This window comes from Diceros bicornis, chromosome 11 (genome assembly GCF_020826845.1).
Source record: "Diceros bicornis minor isolate mBicDic1 chromosome 11, mDicBic1.mat.cur, whole genome shotgun sequence".
NCBI classification, from domain to species: Eukaryota; Metazoa; Chordata; class Mammalia; order Perissodactyla; family Rhinocerotidae; genus Diceros; species Diceros bicornis.
The window spans coordinates 34,049,002-34,068,477 of record NC_080750.1 but is presented as its reverse complement, the minus strand read 5'-3'; the positions used below and the strand labels follow the sequence as shown (position 1 = coordinate 34,068,477).

Here is a 19,476-nt window from a genome sequence, read left to right as displayed (position 1 = left end):
AAAAACTGTTTTGCTCTGAAGCAGACATCCTGAACACTGCTAGGCTAGTAATTAGCTCATATTTCCAAAATGATCCCGTTCACATACACTAATGTGTCTGCTTATTTAGAACTTCAACTCATCTAGGGAGAAATACTGTAATAATGAACGTTGGCATCCAAATCGAAACAGCATGAGGCCCCCAACAAATGTTTATGCAAACATTTGTTTTCTTATAGTCAGTTTAATTTTGAAATTTATGCCTATGCCTGTGTAGAAGGACGATGTCTTTGGGACTCTGTTACTCCTCCCACCTTCTGAAAACCAAACACAAATCTTAACCCTGGCCCCACACATGACAAAACTCACCAGAAACAGGCACCATAATGAGAAGTCAGGCCTTTCAGGTATGTCACTCTGAGACCACCCTACTAGAGGAGGCCCTAAGATCACAAAGCCAAGGTCCCTAACGGCAACGCTGGTAATTAGACACTAATAATGGATTGAAGGTGTAAAATTCACCTCAACTCACCACCAACAGACTAAACAATCCAGATGAAGAGGAAAAGACTTTTGTGAGGAGGAGGGAGAATTATAACACCATCAGGAAGCTTGCAAAAGCATATCAACTTTGATGAATATAATGGAATAACAAAGACTATTTCGAAACTAATGGCATTACATCTGAGTGAAATCCCTAGACCTCATTATGAATCATTAGAATGCTGCTATTTTATGAATTAACATTAGTTTGATTTTTGTTCTTAATATTGCCAACTTCAACATTTGCCGAAATGTCTGATAATTTTTTCATTCGTTACTTTGCTTTTCACAAAGAGGACATTGGTTTCACAATCAAGGAGGAAAAGAACTCCTACAGGCTATATATGGGTACTTTTCTCTTATTGTGAAAGAAAATGTTTACTGCCATGTAGAGAAGGAATGCTTTCATTTTGTGATAGATGAGTGTGTGTGATACTGCAGAGAGACCATTTACCATTGATTATTTCTCTTTTTGTTCTGCAGTACCAATGTCAGCCTATATTTTTCTCAGGAAAGATAGAGTTTTGTGGTATGGAAAAAGGACAAGAATCTCCATTTTACCAGTCAGTGACTTTTTCAGAAAAACATACACAATTTACAAGTCGCAAATAATATTTTTAAAATGGAACTAAATTAATGCTTTTAGTAAACATTTCAGACTATTAGAATTTATTCTTCCAAAAGAGACTTGAAATTTGAGAATTTAAATTTGCAAATGGGTTCATGAAGATAAGTTAGTATAGAAAGAATCTGAAATTCACAGCATGGTGTAGCTAGAGTCTGACAACTATTGGTGTTCAACAATAGTCATATCTGTGAGGGTACTTCAGTTCTGTAATAGTTGTTTCCAAATTTATGACTAATATCTATTTGACAGTATATAAGTTTAGCAGCTTCAATAGTTTCTATTTTGTCCACGAAATTAACAAGTGATTAATTATAATTCCAGATAATTTGAAAGTTGTGCGTGTTGAAGTTGTGATGGGTGGGTAGAAGGAGCAGGGGAGGGATAAATATATTCTTTAAAGGATTAAAACATTCAAATCTTCCTTTTGCTGAGGTAAATAACAAAACACTTCAGTTTTCATTTGTTTAGTCACAGAAGCCTGCCTGAGAGCTGTGAGCTTCCAGATAGTTTTGAAATAAGGCTCAGATGTTGAACTGTCAAAATAACTTATCCTGATTACCTAACACAAATCATACTAAGCAGCTGTAATGTCTGCCAGTATGTTTCTAGTTTTCTCAAAAGAAAAGGAGGGTTTATTGCTTTCAACAGGAGAGCTGAAGCCATTGCCTCACACGTCAGGGTCCTCTGGCATTTAACTGAGGACTCTGATTCTACAAATATAATGCTGCTCTCTGATGACAACAAGAGTGACATGAATGTATGATAGCAATAAGGCTTTTAAAGTTCAGCATGGTCAAGTCTAGCCCTCAGAGACTGGAGTTGAAGCTCCTCTCCGGACAGCACTTAGCATATGGACAGGGCAGAAGTGTTCATCTTTGTTGACTGCTATTGTAATTAGTCTATCACTAATTTGAATGCACTAAAATAACTTGGTGAAGAATATTACTTGACTTAAAGGAATATCAAAAAACCTCACCTTTTGGGATCTACAATTTTGTAGAGTTTTCCATTGTGAGCCTGGGTCATACTTTTACTACTTGATAGAATGTAAACTTCACCTATGAAGAGAGAGATACAATAAGTTAATTCACAGTACTACAAGGCCTTACTTCCTATTGCCTAGCAGATATTTATGTATATGTATATATATGTATATACATTTATGTATATGTGTATGTGTGTGTGTGTGTATATATATATATATTTTTTTCCATGTATCCTCAGGAAGATCACTTGCCAAAAGATTATGAATGAGTTTCACAAGTCTACCTTCACAGTGCATCCGGATTCTGATCGCTTCTCTCCACATCCCACTACTGCTCCAGTGCAAGCAGATATTAATCTCTCACGTGGATTATGGTAACAGCCTCCTAACTGATCTCCCTGCTTCTAACTTTGCTCTTCTATGTTTATAGACCAGCCACAGTGATACTTTTAAGCAATTTAGGTCATATAAGTTGGATCACACTCAATATACTCCAATGGATGCTAATCTCTTTCCAAGCAAAGGTAAGTCCTGACAGTGGTCTATGTCCCCTTATTGCTTTGATCTCATCTGCAATGTTCTGCCCTCTTGTTCACTCCTCTCTAGCCTCACTGGCCTCTGGGCTTTGAAGACCTGAGGCAGGGTCCTGTCCCAGGCACCTGACTCAGTTCCTATCTCAGCTTCTGTCCCAGGCTCTTGTCTCAGCATCTGTCCCAGGTTCTGTCTCAGGCTGCTGCCTTTCAGTAGATCTCCAATAGGTTGACTTTTTCCCCTCCTTCAAGTCTGTGCTTAAACATCATCTTTCCTGACTGTACTACTTAAAATTGTACTTTTCCCAACCCTAGTAACCTCTATCCCTCTTCACAACTAGATTTTTCTCTAAAACACTTATTACCAATTGACATAAAGTATATTAAAAAAAAAAAAACCAAGCAACATTTATTTTTACTGTCCTTCTCCTTTAGAATATAAATTTCATGTCTATCACCTGCTGTGTCCCCAACACCTAGAACGGACCTTTGCACGGAATAGGAGTTCAATAAATACTTGCAGAATGAGTGTTGAATGGCAAGTTTTATATCTTGATTTAGTCTGCCAAAGATTGAAAGGTTTGGTTACCAAGTTGTTATTGTCAATTGATAATTTGAGGTCAGATAGAATTGGGGTACTCCTTTTTTAATTTTTAGTTTTTAAAAACAGAATATACTTAAATAAATATTTGGGAAGAGAGAGACCCTCATGCTCACCCTCAGCTCTACCTCTCTAATTCTTGGTGCGCGGCTGTGTTCGTGACGATGAAACACAGCAGATGGAGCGCCCTTTTAGGAGAGAATTATTACCACCACTTCCATATAATTCAATGTATAGAATGCATCACATGAATAGGGAATTATAAGCTGTATTTATGATTAGATGTTTATAAGGCTTTAAAATTTATATTTGGTTCTCATTCATGAAATAGTCCTTGATTTAGTCTATATTTCTCCATTCCACTCTATTATTGCATATTAAGCACACCTTACTACTTTTTATTTCTGAAAAGGATGTTATGGGGTTTGCACTAAAAAGCAAAGGAATATAAGCAAAAAAATTACTATTTATTTCATCAAGTATTTTATATAGTTTACCTCATTTAATCCTTATAACAAACCCTCCTGATTTTATAGTTAAAAAAAAAAAAAACAGAGAAAAGACTCTCAATACTTTTTGTTTCAAAAAATGTAAAAACCTACTCATTTTCTTATATGGCTTTTAACTAAAGCCAAAGAGTTTCACATTAAAGTGTAATTCAGTGAAAGTATATTTATTTTTAATTATAAAGTATACATGATGTTGTAGCTTTTGGACAGTAAGGATTGTGTATGCTTCATTTGTTGGTTCTGCTCCAACACAGAATTAAGTGTAGATAGATGTTTGGATATTTTAACCAATGGTGGTGTTGCTAACAGGATGACTGATGGTGAGTCATGTGTAGTAAGGTCTGGGGAAATCAAAATGATTCAGTCACAACATCTAAAAATTCATCTCTAACTGCTGAAAACAATTTAATTATAATTTATGTTTTAAAATCAGAGTTAGCCAGTGAAATTTAAATTACATTACAGAGGATTAAGTGAGAAAGAGTATCTTTCTGGTTCCTTTGAGTGGGGTAGGAGAATATCAAGGGAAAATTAATTGTAAAATGCTTTTAATGCTGGAACAAGAAAAGAATAGATTGGACTTCTCTTCTTTGAATCATTATATTCCTGTGGCTCTGAAATATGCATTATGTGTTTCAGGAATCTTGTCTAAGTCCCTTGTTAACCTAAATGAATGACATGGAATTATTTCTGATGAATTCTCCATTTGATATATAGATAAACCAAATCTGGACTCTTAGAGAAAATATTCTGATTTAGATGAGAAACATAACTCTTCTTTCTTAATACCTAGAAATTCATCTTTGAGGCTAAAGGAGCATAGTAGCTATGGTTTGTTTGGATACTGTTCATTAAAGAGAGTCATTCTAAAAGCTGCATTTATCTCTGTAATTTAAAACTAGTAGCATTTTCATTCTTTGATTGATCACATTCCAATTTCAACTTCTTTTTGCTTGTTAAGCTGCATATATTTTGATAACATATATTGTATGTTATCCCATAGATCATCAATGAGAAGATAATTTCTATTCTGTTGGAAAGCAGATCTACAAACTCAGATTATCTTGCACAAATTTCATGCCCCAATGGGCAAAAAAATACAAAATTAGGAAATAGAGGATAAGGTGAGATTCAGATTGCAACAAATTTTTTATTTATTCCAAGAGACATGGATAAGTGTACAGGTTTTCAAAAGAGAATATAAACAAATGACTCAGATTTATCACAAATATCAGTAGACATTTAAAATTTCTCTCTCTTCAGGACTCAAAATTTTTTGTTCCTGCCTCCCATTTTCCTGCTTTGTTACTTTTATATTTTTGGAGTGGAAGTAAGATTTAAAGAGGCTCAGAGAAAGGTTATTGGAAGAGAATACATAGCTGGACCATATCTAATCTCTACAGTAGGTCATCTTTGCTGTAGGTTACATTTCTGACAAATGTAGGATAAGATTGTTATGTTTATTCCTCAGAGAAGAACAAAGTCTCTTGGGAAAGGGAGTGAGAATGGAACTTAATAGAAATAGTTTATACAGTACCTAATTCGTCTTCTCCAAATCCCAATATGTGACCTGAAAAGTAACCTCTACAGGAACCACTATTGCCAAGACAGAGTGGTTTTTCTTGCCATTGCTTGCTCACAGGACTTTGCTGGAGAGTTAAGAAATTCCTACAACAAAAACGGACCATAAACCTACAATGAAAACATGCTTTGGCTTAAAAAACACAATAAAAATGTTTAAAATAAAACACAATAAATAATTGTTGTGCCATAGACCTGGCTTCTAAAGGGATAAGTAATATAGCCCATATTGTGTGTGACTACTGTGAAATTCCCATGTGGGGAAAAAGTACTTAAAGATAATATTTTGTTTGGAGGGGGGCACTAAAAGTACCTGAGTATGAGAAAAGCCCTCCCCTTCATCCAGAGAATGATACTTCCTCTCCAGGACTAGACTCCATGCTGTGCTATTAATCAGAGAGAGGGACAGGGGGAAGATCATGGGGTCAGTACACTTGTCTAGTTCCTTTTATCGACCAAGCATATCAGCTCTGCCATATGCCTGAATGCCAGCGACTTGGGAAACAAGATTCTTAATTTGGGTTTCATCACAGAGTTTCTAATAAATATCCACAACGTGACTTCTAAAATTTAATTTTTTAGCATTCCTACTAATAGAGACAAATTAAGTTCTTTTGCCAAAAGTCTTGAAAGTCTGGCAAAAACAAAAATTGTTAGCCTTCCAAGATAATTTTTAAAATATTTACACAACTCATGTAAAACAATAGTTTTCAAATTACTCATTATCATGGTAAATTTATGTTAAGGATGAAGGGAAGAGCCTACATAATATGAAAAGTCCATCAGAGGACTTCTCTGCTCTTAAAAATTATTTTATGAACTTGATCAAGTCTGTTTAAAAAGCATCTCTTAGGAAGTTCTTTAATTAAACCACCACATATAGTGAAACTAAAAGTATGTGTGTCCCAGACCTGACCTCCAAAGGGAGGCAATCATTTGACTATTTTATGGCAGTTTGCCCACTAATCAAAGGATATGTCATTTGATATATCAAACTGGTATCAGGAAACCTACCCATTACGGTCGCCAAATACGTAGCTTCCATACAGTCTTTCAGACTGGCAGCCTCGGTAAACAAATCCGCCAACCAAAGGACCATTACTGAATGGCTTGAATTCTAAAAGTGATGGCTCACTTTCTGGAAAGAAATAAACAAAGCATTAGATCAAATGAAAAATATTTCCATAAAGTAAAAGTAATGTAGGCCAAGCAAAAACTATTACAGTAATTTAACTCTGAAACATGTTCCATGATGCATAAGATGAATCGTTGCTATAGATATTTAGTGAAAATAATTACTCCCTTTGCTTAAATAGTATAAAATTTAAAAGCATAGTATAAAAATAGTATAAAATTAAATAAAATTCCATGTACAGCTTAATGAAATGGGAATGCTCTGCAAATGCTTGCTGTTATAATTGTCAAGACATACCAAATTTTAATGAAATTAGAATCTGGATACTTTGGAAATCATGGTTATTTACTTTAGAATCAAAATACTTAAAAAAAATAATACTTAACTTCTTAAATGTTGAATCATTTGTAGAAATGCTTCTGCATATATTTAATAAATTGAGCCAGACTTCTGTCAAGTTATATAAAATGTTTAACAGTGCATACTTTAATGGAAAAAAAAGTATAGTACATAAAATGTCTTTAAAACCACATTTGTTGTATATTTAAAACCATTGTCACTTAGTCAAGTAATATCCTCATTTAAAATATTTTAACAGTTTTGTTTATAGAGTTGTGTGGTTAACAGTCTACTGCTGTCATTCCTTTTCAATTACAAGTGTATAGTCATGTATCTCAATCTTTCTAAGCATGTCACTCTATATTTGAATACATTTATGCAAATTGCAACGGAAAAGATCTAAAGCCAGTTGCAAATTAACATGAAAATTAATTATTACATACTTAATGTTAAAAAGTCACTATCAACAGGCAGTATTTTAGGAAAAAGCTTTTGTGGAAAGACAGTAATTATAAAGTCCTCTCCCCTCCCCACGTGACTATGGTGAGTATGATATTATAAGAAGTAGAAAAGATAAGTTTTAAATCACCAGCTCACTGAGAGGCAGTGTAACTGAATGCTTAAGGTCATGAACTCTGGAGTCAGGCTGCCTGAGTTCAGATCCAGACCCTGCTACTCTATGTTGTGTGATAACCAACCTTTCTGTGTCTGAGTTCCGTACAACGTGGTTAACAATAGTGCCTATCACATAAGTTTGTTCTGTGAAGAAAATGAGTAGAGTTTATAAAACGTTTACTACAGGGCCTGGGATGTAGTAAGCACTGCGGATGCAGTTATTTTGGCTTTTTGTTTTTTTCAGTTTTATTGAGGTATAATTGACAAATAAAATTGTAAGACATTTAAAGTGTACATTGTGGTGATTTGATATATCTATCCATTGTGAGAGGATTCCATGGATGTGTTTTTAATACAGAAATGTAGGGCTGCCAATATTGTAGCCAATTTCAGCTAAACCTCAATTAATGTGATTGTAGAATTTAATTTAATCTACAAATATAGCCAAAATTCCATCAAGCTAGTGACTCATTACATTTTTTTTCAAACCACATTATTCTTTGGTTTGGCTTTTATAAGATGCATACACACACATACATGAATACCTGAAAAAAAATAAAGTAAAATAACTGAATACCACATGAACTAACACAGCTGCTTCATTCCTGGTACTAAATAAATATCTGTATTAAATGAGTAAAGAGAAGAAGCAATCAATTTAATAATCTTAATCTACTACGTTCCCTGATTCATAATAATATTTGATATATTGCTTCCTCCAAAAGGAGTAAATACTAAAACATTGAAAAATATTCACTTTTTTGGACTTCATGATTATCCAACTTTATTTTTGTATATGTATCTCTAAACACTCTAGTAATCATATTATTAAAAATAATGTTTAAACGTCCCATTTCCATCCCTTGGGTAAATAACATGTTTTTACAAGTCTATTACTTTGTTTTCTCTAAAATAAACACCTTTAAAAAAATTACATTCTTATTTGAAACACTTATAATTTTCCTAATTGCTGAGGCTAGTATGTTGGGTATTGAGAAATTTCTTACCTTTAACACTTGTTTTTCCCTCTGTGTATAAGATGTTAGCTAAGACAAGTCCTCTCTTATATATTAAATAAATAGAAGTTATTCATCTTGATTCTCAGATGAGCAAAATATAAACTGCTAACTTTTAAAGGTCCATTAAATTTGTTGGACCTACAGAGAACCATTCAATCCATGGGAAAGGTAATTACCCAAATGGAACACCTAGGGCTTGTAAGAGTCACTGGACCTTTAAAAAGTGAGCAATTTACTCCCTCACCGCTGTTAGGCCAGTGTTTTTATGCTTTCCCAATGCTCATTTTGCAGAAATGCTTTTCTCTTCAATTAACAGACTAAAATAAAACAAAGCACAAACTAAAGCCAAATCAACAAATTATGCTCTACTTACCATAATCTTTCCCCTTTATTATTTGTAGGATTCTGGCTGATGATCTGTTCTTTCCATTGGAGTCTGAACAAAGTATTGTTAAATTGATGTTTATATCAGTGGGGTGTCGATCCACAGCACATCTGAATAACGAAAAGGAGGGACACCCATGAATTCCTACCAGGGTATCTTCCAAGCTCAGACTGAAGATTCCTGACATAGGAACCCTTTGTGGGCTGGCAAGGATCCTATGGGCTATTTAGTTTGGATCCTCTAGAAACCGCTGAAGGAAACATCCTGATGTGTTTGTTTACTCTGCTGAAGCTTAATGATCTCTGGAGAATATTTCTTAATTTCTCCTGGTATCTCCCTCCATTATGAACGTGCACACTGACTTAAAACATTTGTTAGGCTGCTGTTAAGGAATATCGCCTATATAATACACTGTTAAAGTATAAGAATCAGCAGCAGCATCAACTCACACCTGCAACACACAATATAGAATTACAGCGTTAGTTTTGTGAGTTTTGTGTTTCTTACATGGAATTGCTGTATTCTAAAGCTCAGCCTGCTCTAACAAAGGAAAGCGTGCATTCCAATTTAGGGAATAAAATAAAGCTGGCCCCCACAACCATTATGGGCTTTTACATTGACTGTGTCTTCATGTCACCCCTAACCTGGGGCCAGAATATTTCTGTGACTTAAGCCACTGACCGTAAACTCCTTGAGACCAGGGACCACTTCCAACTTCTTTATCAATGTATTTCTGTTACCTAGTTCAAACCTGGGAATATGAAGGGGCTCAATATTAGTTGAATGTTTAAGTCAGTGACGGACTGGGCATGTGGAGTTTGGGTTGGAGGAAGAAAGAAGTTGAATAACATAACTATTGAAGTTCTCACAAATGTGGAAAACAGTGTTGCATTGTTTTTTAGGTTTCTCAACCTTGTCATTATTGACATTTGGGCCAGATAATTCTTTCGGTGGGGTTGAGGGAGGTGCTGTCCTGTGCATTGTAGGATGTTTAGCAGCATCTCTGACCTCCACCCACTAGATGTCAGTAGCATGATCCCCTCCTCCCAAGTTGTGAAAACCAAAAATGTTTCTAGGCATTGCCAAAAGTCCTTTGGGGGTAAAATCATCCCATTGAGAATCACTGTTTTAGACCAACAAATACCTTAATGACTTAAAAAACAAAAAACGAGCAACAACAAGAAAACCATTGGGGCTATTAAATTAACTAAAAAATAAAAAAATCTGAGAGTAGGTTCTAGGGCTTAAGAGACATGAGTCAAATGTAGCAATTATTTCAACAACAACAACAAAACAAAAACTGTTGGCTCCAAATGATCCCATTTATAATGGGGAAACTATAAGGCTGACCTGCCAAAGATGGGTTAGCTGTTCTGTGGCAACAGTCTCTTTATTGTCCTCGTTAATTCCATGATTCACAGAACACAATGCCTGGCATGGATCATGACATAGGCATGCTGTGACTTAAGGTGGAACTAAATCCATACAGGATGAGAAAATTTTCCTGTATTGCCTTTCTTTTGAAGATGGAGAAACTATGACAAAAAAAAAAAGTGCGACTTCTTTCTAACAAGAAAGAGCAAATCTGGAAGAAAAGGGCAGGTCTCTCGAAGGCGGGGGTGCTGGGGGCCAGGGGTCTAGCTCTGGCTGAAGACTAGGTCCACCGGGGACCACCTGATGCTTCTGAGCTTTAGTTTCTTATGTAATAAAAGAGGCCTGACAGTGAAACTTCTCTGTACGATACTGTAACAGTGGATACGTGTCATTGTACACTTGTCCAAGTCCAGAGAATGTACAATAGCGAGTGAACCCTAATGTAAACTATGATCTTTGTGTGATTGTGATGCGTCAATGTAGGTTCATCAATTCTAACAAATGGACCACTCTAGTGGGGGATGTTGATAATGGGGGACGCATGTGTGGTGGCAGGGGGATATGGGAAATCTCTGTTTCCCATATCTGCTCAACTTTGCTATGAAATTAAAATTGCTCTAAAAATTAAAATCTTTTTTAAAAAAAAAAGGGAGATGCTCGATGTCAGTTACCTGAGTATTGCTGAGAGGCAGAAATGAGATAATGTGTACAAGATACTTAGTTCAGTACTCTGCACCAAGGTGATTAATAAAAGTCAGCTTTACTTTTAGCCAGTAATTATTTTAGTTCCTTTTTGCTTTATTATATCATCCTCTGCTTGAAATATTCTTGGAGGGAGGTGAACTTTTCCTTCAGCTTTCTGCTGCCAGAGGAGGTAAGACTCCACAGCACAGGCATCTTGCCATATGTAAGGTCTGTAAAGCACTTCACCCTGCGTTTTTGCACCGAGGGTCCAGGACCCCCGGGAAGGTTGCACGAAAGCCCCAGTGGGGTTGTGGTGACTCAGGCTGCTCAACTTCAAAGTGCTGCTTTGTGTTGGTATCTGCGAGTTCTGAGCTATAGGAATGGAATGTGACAGTTTCCTCCACATCCTGAACCCACCTTAAGTATTCCCTGTCGCACAGATTTTAAGATCTGCTGAGATGCCAAAAAGGAAATGAACTGTAGACTTGGACTTTGATGGAGGGGAGATGAAGGGCATGAGGGATTATAAAAATAAAAAGTTCGAGAAATACTCACCTTGCACATAGTGAACACTCAATAAACATTAAATAGCAATAATAACTTCACTAGTAAATGAATGAATGTGGCCAGATATCCCTTCGTATGAATAACAGACCACAGATTGGATGAAGCTTTCATCATAGAATTGCTACACACTTCATAGCATTTTTTTAGTGTTCCCCAAATTTCTCACTCCACATACTTCTTAATGTTCCTTTCTTTGTGGTTCATTATAGTAGACTGTTAATATGAATTCCTTTAGTATTTGTAATTTTTTTCAAGTGAAAAAATGTTAACATTTAGCTCAATCCCTTACAAATTGATACTAAATCATCATATGTTAAGTGAAGTTATGATAAGAACTATAATTTATTTGAAACCTACAAGGGGTGTCAGACACTCTATTTTGTGCTTTACTTACAGATGTGCATTTAATCATTACAGCAACCTTGCAAGGTAGCTATTACCACCTCCATCCAATATATAAGGAAATGATCATTTAGAGGGGTTTAAGGAGACAAATTGAAAGGTTTAATATCTCTCTGAATTTGACCAATTAAGGTCTTACTCATTACACTAGTCCAACACTGTTTACCTAATAACAACCCTCCAAAACTTTAAGGTGATTTTTCTCCATGCATTTGTCCTTTTCTGTGTCTAATCTGCCTTCTCAAAATGCTTCACACATTAATACCAGGAGAAAGAGTGCTCAGATAATGAGCTGGTGTGATTTTAGAGGCACAACCTTGGACACCACTCTTGGCCCTGTGCCTGGACCCATCCTTCTTTTCCCAGTTCCCAAACCCCAGCCTGGCTTCATAGCAGGCAAGAGGACAGGCTGGTGTGCTCACCTGCCTGGATCGTGGAGGCCATGGGCAAACACTTCAGGGGGCTGGTTGGTGCTGTTGAAGTGCGGGTTGCTCCTCGGTATGGAATAAGGCACACTGCACATATCTGTGTCCACATCCAGCCGGAGCACCGAACCTGTGAAATCACTAAGAAATTGGATGACGACGTGAGTGTTTTCTGTTTCTGTTATGTATTTCACCTAAACTAAATGCAGGAGGTTGCACTATGAATAAAAGAATCATCCCTGACTTGAGACAAAATTATTAAGGTTCCAAATTTTGTATCGTGGGAAAGGAAACCCAGGGCAGTTTGGCTTCAGACAAGTGACAGCGCCAAGACACAGCTCGAGGGTGGTCGAGGACTGCAGCATCAGTAGTGTGCTACTTTTTGCATCTGTCCTCTTTATTTTTTGCCAATCCATGTCTCTTTTGTCCCCCTGGAAGCTTCACTGGACCATGTTAGCTCAGTACGCAGTGTTGAAGGCAGCACGGATGCGCAGGGTGGCTGAACAACAGCAGCTGAGCAGAGCACGAGGTGCTGCATGTTTCTCGGGGCTGTGGATACAGCTGTGTGTCGAGCACAAGCCACACAGCAGTAACTCAGTTTAGGACATCTGGGGATAGTGACTTTCAAAAATACGATATCAGCGTGTTATTGAATTCCTCTGCGTTTTATAAATGCAGACACTGATAACAAAAGTTAAATACTTAGCCAAGGGGATATTAAGTCAAAGACTTCTTAACTCACTGGCTTTGACCTTTTTTCCTGGCACTTAAAACATTTTAACATCAAGAGGAACCTGTTGTTTTTTTTTTACCTTAGCCCATCCATTTCTTCCATATCATCCAGTGTGATCATCCCATCACCGAGAATGATGTACAAAAAACCATCAGGGCCAAAGAGCAGTTGTCCCCCCAGATGCTTTCTGTGGAGCTCTGCAACTTCAAGAAAGACTCTGGCTGTTCTCGGATCCACTTGATGGGGATTTTTTCTACATTGGGAGGAGGAAACAATACACCATGATTGTTAAAGATGTAAGGTGAATCCATTAGTAAGTAAATGTACACAAACAGGGAAGCAAATACCTGGCATGTAAATAAGCAAACATAATTGAAATGGAGCAAATAAAAATGACTGAAAAATTACCTTATTTTCTAAGTTTCAGAAGTAGTACTTAAGTTGAAAGATAATTGAGGAAAAGTGCCAAAGCTATCATTTTTCTCAATTTTCCTTAAAGACACATATGGGGTTTTAAGCAAGATGGAGATTATGGTTTAATTATTGCCACCTTATGGCTATTTCTTTGTAACTTCTAAATAAAAAATTATGAAGAGATAATGAGAAAATAAGATTAAAAAATATTTATGCCTCAATGCATTTTAGTGATACCTGGATACTGTGTATTCCACAACTCGAAGAATGTGGTCATGAGGCCCGATAGCCCACCGCTCTTGGTTGGTGGTATAAGACACATAGAGCTTTCCATTTTTCTTGTAATTGGGATGGAATGCAAGGCTTAGCAGTCCTCTTTCATCTCCTCCCTGCAGTCAAATGAAAAACACAAAGAATTGTGAAGTTAATTATGTTCTTTATTGTGTTTCAGCTGGAACCCCAAAAGAGTCTCTTTCTTTCTTCTGGATAATCTTTGCCCAAACTCTTTTCTTTTCTTCCTTGCCTACCTCACAAAAAAGGATTATAAAACATTTCACTTTGCGGAACTCTTTAAGGGTTAGAACAAGACAATTGTCTTGTGTGGTTATCTATGCGCAAGACCCTTGCACCACTTTTGTCAAGTGATTTGTGTATGTAATCTTGGGAAGCTAGGAAGACAAGTATAAGTGCTGTGAAGAATTCTTTGCTGGGTTACTAGGTTGCTGGTAGTTCATAGAAGACAAATAAAAAGGTTCATAATCAGCAGTCACTTCTAATCCAAGTCTCCAAAACCTAAAACACAGTGTGGGCTGCCAACTCCCACTGTCTTGGCAATATGTTTAGAAAACAGTTAAATTGCTTGTGTAATATGTAAACCTTTGTTTTACCCCGGAGGCATCTACATCAGTTGTCACAACGATGGTGGTCTGTTCTTCATAGCTAGGTAATAAGCAGCTTTGGCCTATCTACATAGAAATGAGGTATTTTTACATGTATCCCTTTACTGCATAGAGTTTTTCCTTATAGAAGGATGGAGAGATGGGAGGAGAGCTAAAAGCAGGGCTGAGGTGGGGGTGGGAGAAATACTAGAGAGGAAAGGGGACACTAGGAAATAAAAGAAAAATCCCAAACAACTTTCTTTTGTGATTATGTGAATGTCAAGGATTGTATACATTAGGCATGCCAAATGCTGTAACAATTAAAACATCATCATGTTCTTAAATAGAAAGGCATTTTATTTTTATTTTCTGCTAATTCAGCTCGATGAAACTCAATATGGTCTTAGCATTTGTTTTATCCCATAAGTAGTCTAGGAATTTCTATAATGAAATCAAAGTACCTAAAATTATTTAGATCAGAGACTTAAAGTTCATAATCTAGTAAACCAGTGAGCACTTTCTCTGTAGTCTGATGAGTTATCCACAATGGTGAAAAACATGACATAAGAATTGAATGTTGCAACTGCTTCTAGTACATCACTTGATACACACTATTTCATTAAACATCTCCTATGGCAAAAAGCTGTATGTTACTCCTCAGAAGTGTTAGAGAAGGGGAAAAATCTCTAACACTGCAACTTCTTCACAAGGTTCTGCTCAATAATGGAAGTACTCTTGCAATTTTGTCCCTCGGAACAGCATGTGTTATTAGCAAAGCATGGAACTGTTTGTAGTTTGTATTCGACATGGATTTGTAAATTTAATATTTTGGGCATAAAAGCTCACTTTTAATAAACATCGTTTGTTTTGTTTCCTGTATTAGAGAAAAGCTGCTTTCAAATATATGCCATTCAAAGTGGAAACATCCAAACTTTAAGAGTGCATAAATAATACTTGGATGCAAATATCCCAGAACTACTTGATCATTATTCAAGTATCAAAAAAGTCAACCTTTTCATTTGCATATCACAATATGCTTACTTTGAATTTTAATCGAAAGAAAGATCTCATTGAAGGGTAAGACTCTGATGACTATGATTTATGAATGAGCCTCTGTTTTTGGGATGACTTTAATATTGACTTGATGTTGCTGTTTTTCTTTTTGTATCTTCATTAATCAAATATCTCCTGCCTTTCCTGTAAGGCATTGAAAGCTGGGATGTGTAACTAAGATTCAGCTGTAGAAAAGCCACTGCACATTTAAACCTCCTTGATGCATGTGTAAGGAGGCTGAGGGGTGGGATTTAGTTTGTGATTTATTCCTTTTCTGCATATATTTCCCTCTGAAGCTGTGAGTGTGGGGTAAGTCCTACATGCCTCCTTCACAAATGTTTCTGTTCCACTCTAAGAAGCTTTTGTTGCAAGTGGTTCTTTTGTAGTTTTTAATCAAATCATCTGAAATACAGTTTGAATTGGATAGCAACCTGGCTTAAAACTTGCTGGCTGCTTTTCAGGAATTAGGAATGTAGAATTCATGCACTGTCGAAAGACAGATGGGAAAAGAGATTTAAACAAATCTACAAGTGATAGAAGATAGTTGTTCATCTTAGAGATTCACCTATCACATGAATGAATTTGGGGGCATCACCGACATTTATTAAAGTGCCAAATACGGAAACTGAATGAGATATCTGAATGACAAAAAAGTAAATCAAAAAAAGCAATTTAAAAAATGTCATAATTCTGAATTTTTCAGGTTATAGGATTTACATTTGTTTAATCATTACAAATGATTTCATATTTTTTAAGTCAACTTCCAGGTGCGAAGTATTGTTCTGGTTGATTTAGAAATGTGACTAATAACTCTTAAGTCTTTTCAGAGAAATACTCACTTTCATAACTATATGGATGAAAAAATTTAACGTATTATGTAAATAACCTAGAGTATCTCTCGAAATTAGTTTTTTAAATTACATAGTATAACACGACTCCTACATGTTCAGAGATTGGGAAAGAGGGATATACCAATGCTGTCAGGAGATTAAAGTACTGATAGCTCACATTTAGCTTGGATCAGCCTTCAGTTATGTTGTCTATTTCAAGCATGCTAGTGACAAATCATGATTTACTTCTCAAATGCAAACCTATCTTAGAGATCTGGGTCATTTTTCAAGCTCTATATGGAGAAGAATGTTGATTGAGCGTCGAAGGTTTAACTTTGGACCAGGGTCAGAGGCCACAACACCAGAAACACTACCAGACATTTGAGGCCTCCAGGCCTTCAATGGTTGCCTCAACTGTAGTCTTCATTAGGACACTGCCCCAGCCTGAGAGCCTGAAGGTTGGTGCCTGGGAGCAGGACTGGTCAGCAGACCAGCTCTCCCAGGCTCAGCAGAAAGCCCTGTGCCAATATTACTGACTATCTTCTTCTTACTCCTTCCCATCCTTTTTCCTCATTACGTGTAATTTTATGGAATTAAACTCATGCACTCCTTCCAGAAATGTCAAAGTATTGAACTGTTTCTAGGGAGCATCTGGGGAGAAGGAATCTCTAGTGATTAGTTCAGCCAAGCTGGCTAAAAAGGGAGAAAACCACAGGAATAGAATGACACATGGAAGATTCGTGGTGCGGGGAGACACACCTTTCAAAAAGACACTGACTTCTTAACATTATACTTTTGAAAACTGTTAACCAATGTCCAAAATGTTTATCTTTACCCATGTGAAAATCAGTGATTTGTCCAAATATTCACATTTATACTTTGTACTTCAGTATTAATACTGAACGCTTTGTGTGCATGTTGTACTTCTGGGAATGGACATCACTGCTAGAACCAACCAGGCAACAAGTAATGTACAAACAATACTTTAGAGTTTCCTCTATTTGGGTTATGCTTCCTTTTTTTAAGCTTCCTGACTGGAGCCTCACCCAAGCTTAGCATTGTAGTCTACCATGAGATTCGCCCTTCCCCTTTGCTGAGCCCTCCCAGTACTACATCAACTTCCGGACAGCCCCATGCCAAGCACAAATAACTCCTCAAAATCAGGTAGTTGAATGGTTTGAAAATAATGTCCCTATACATTTGGAACATTGAGACTGACCCATGTTTCAGAGTAAATCATAAAACCCCCTTAGGGATGTTTAATAAGGAGTTAACTGCCATTCAATTATCATTCAGCTCTCAGGAGCAATTTCACAGGATCAACAGAAAATAGACAAAACCCCAAACAGAGTATTGATGACTTTAATGTAAGTACAAGATCAGATCTAGTCCTGTAGTTTTGGATAAACTCTTCTCTAGTGAACAGATCAAAGTTCTAGCCAACTGACTAAGAATATTCCTCAGTTTTGAAGAAAATGAAGTATCTATTTGAAAAAGAGAGATAATCACAAAATGACTATAACAGAAATTATTTTTTCTTTTTTAAGAGAAATTGTGGTGCAGTCTTTCGTTGTGATATTATTTTAGAGAAAACATTCCTTTTATACTTTCAGTGTGGTTCAAGTTAATTTTTCCCGATTTCTGACCTCTTTAAAATTTGCCTTAATCTCTTTCAGGGAATGCTGACTTGTATATTTTAGGGAACAGGACTGGGTAGCACTGAATTGGAAGCACCATTTCTCGTTTTTGCAAAGTTTTTCTTAATAACCTTTTGGCAAGTGACTGGCTTCAAGTTTGGTAGTCTGTAAAATAACCCTATGGCATTGAGAAAGCAGTAAAATGTAAATTAAAGTAAATAATGCAGTGCTAACTTCCAGACATTCCTTTTTACCACCTTGTCAAAAAAAGTTTCTATTTAACATTCAATCATCAAGTATTTATTATAGCATTAGGGATAAGATAATAAGAACCAATCCCTGCCCTCAAGGAGCTTATAAATGAAAGCAGATAACAAAGTACAGGTTTCAGTTGTTTCATTCCCACCATACTTCTTGATGATGCTGACTTTTGGGGAGGTTAAACAATGCTACACTATTAGAAATGTGCATGGCCCAAAGAACATGTATTAAAGAGAATAAATATGTATTCTGCGTAACTTTGACACAAAGACTAATTAGTATACTAGCACCTGAAGTTTCTCCATTCTCAAACTTGCTAAGGAAAAGAAAAAAGCTTGGTTATATGAAAACTAAGTTACATGAAGAATTAGGCAGAGTTTCTGCAAGCAGCAAGACCATCCTCTAATTTATTTTATGTACATGACACAGGCACACAGGTATGAATGAAGACCTCTGGCAGAATTGTTGTTCTCATAATAATGAAAAGCTTCTAAGAATTAACATAAGAATGGAGTGGTGGTATTTTTAATTCTCTAACAAATGTATATTTTTTATGAGGCAGGCCATCACATTTCCTTTATTAATTGTCTTAATTAATTCACATCTTAATTCACATGTCTATGTTTTGCTGGCAGACATCAGGAAAGGAACAAGAAGACCTGGGGACCAATGTTGGCCTCTCCTCATGCAAACCTTTGCTTCTCTTAGACTGGAACCTTTTGCTGTTCAGAAATGAGAAATAGATTTGTTTTAGAATTGTTAGTTCAAACACAATACCAGATTATATTAGTTTTCTATTGATGCTATAAAAATCACCACAAACTCAGTGGCTTGAAACAATACAAATCTATTATCTTAAAATCTGTAGGCTAGAGTCCAAGATGGGTCTCATTGGGCTAAAATAAATGTCGGCAGGGCTGTATCCCCTTCTGAAGGCTCTAAGGGATAATCCATTTCCTTTCCTTTTCCAGCTTCTAGAAGCCACCGCACGCCTTGGTTTGTGTCCTCCTTCCTCCATCTTCAAAGCTATCAACAGTGGGTTGAGTCCTTATCATATAGCACATCTCATATCTCTGACCTCCTCCGCTCCCTCTTCCACTTTGAAGAATTTGTGATGACACTGAGCCCATCCAGGTCATCCAGGATAATCTCCCTATGTGCTGTTTAACAATCTTAATTCCATTGCAACTTTGCTTCCCTTTGACATGAAAGGTGATATAACATATTCACAGGTTCTGGAGATTACGACGAGGACATCTTTTGGGGAGGGGCATTATTCTGCCTACCACATGGAATATTTTCATCTGTTTTTAAAAAAGGATCCAAGGCATTTATGACTTGATCCGTCTTGGCCATGCCCTCAAGTGAG

The 19,476-nt window shown here is 36.5% G+C and overlaps 1 protein-coding gene across 3 annotated transcripts in view; it reads right to left on the bottom strand.

Annotated features, from left to right (window-relative positions):
* The window catches only part of HHIP (hedgehog interacting protein), an 88,417-nt gene that overhangs the window by 16,541 nt on the left and 52,400 nt on the right, over positions 1–19,476 (bottom strand). For all 3 annotated transcript variants that reach the window (XM_058550134.1, XM_058550133.1, XM_058550132.1), the window contains exons 5-11: positions 13,686–13,837; positions 13,114–13,287; positions 12,299–12,442; positions 8,838–8,959; positions 6,371–6,494; positions 5,313–5,443; positions 2,127–2,208 (exon numbers count right to left, since the gene is read on the bottom strand). In XM_058550134.1, coding sequence (XP_058406117.1) covers positions 2,127–2,208; positions 5,313–5,443; positions 6,371–6,494; positions 8,838–8,959; positions 12,299–12,442; positions 13,114–13,287; positions 13,686–13,837 — 929 coding nt within the window. The remainder of the gene's footprint in view (positions 1–2,126; positions 2,209–5,312; positions 5,444–6,370; positions 6,495–8,837; positions 8,960–12,298; positions 12,443–13,113; positions 13,288–13,685; positions 13,838–19,476) is intronic.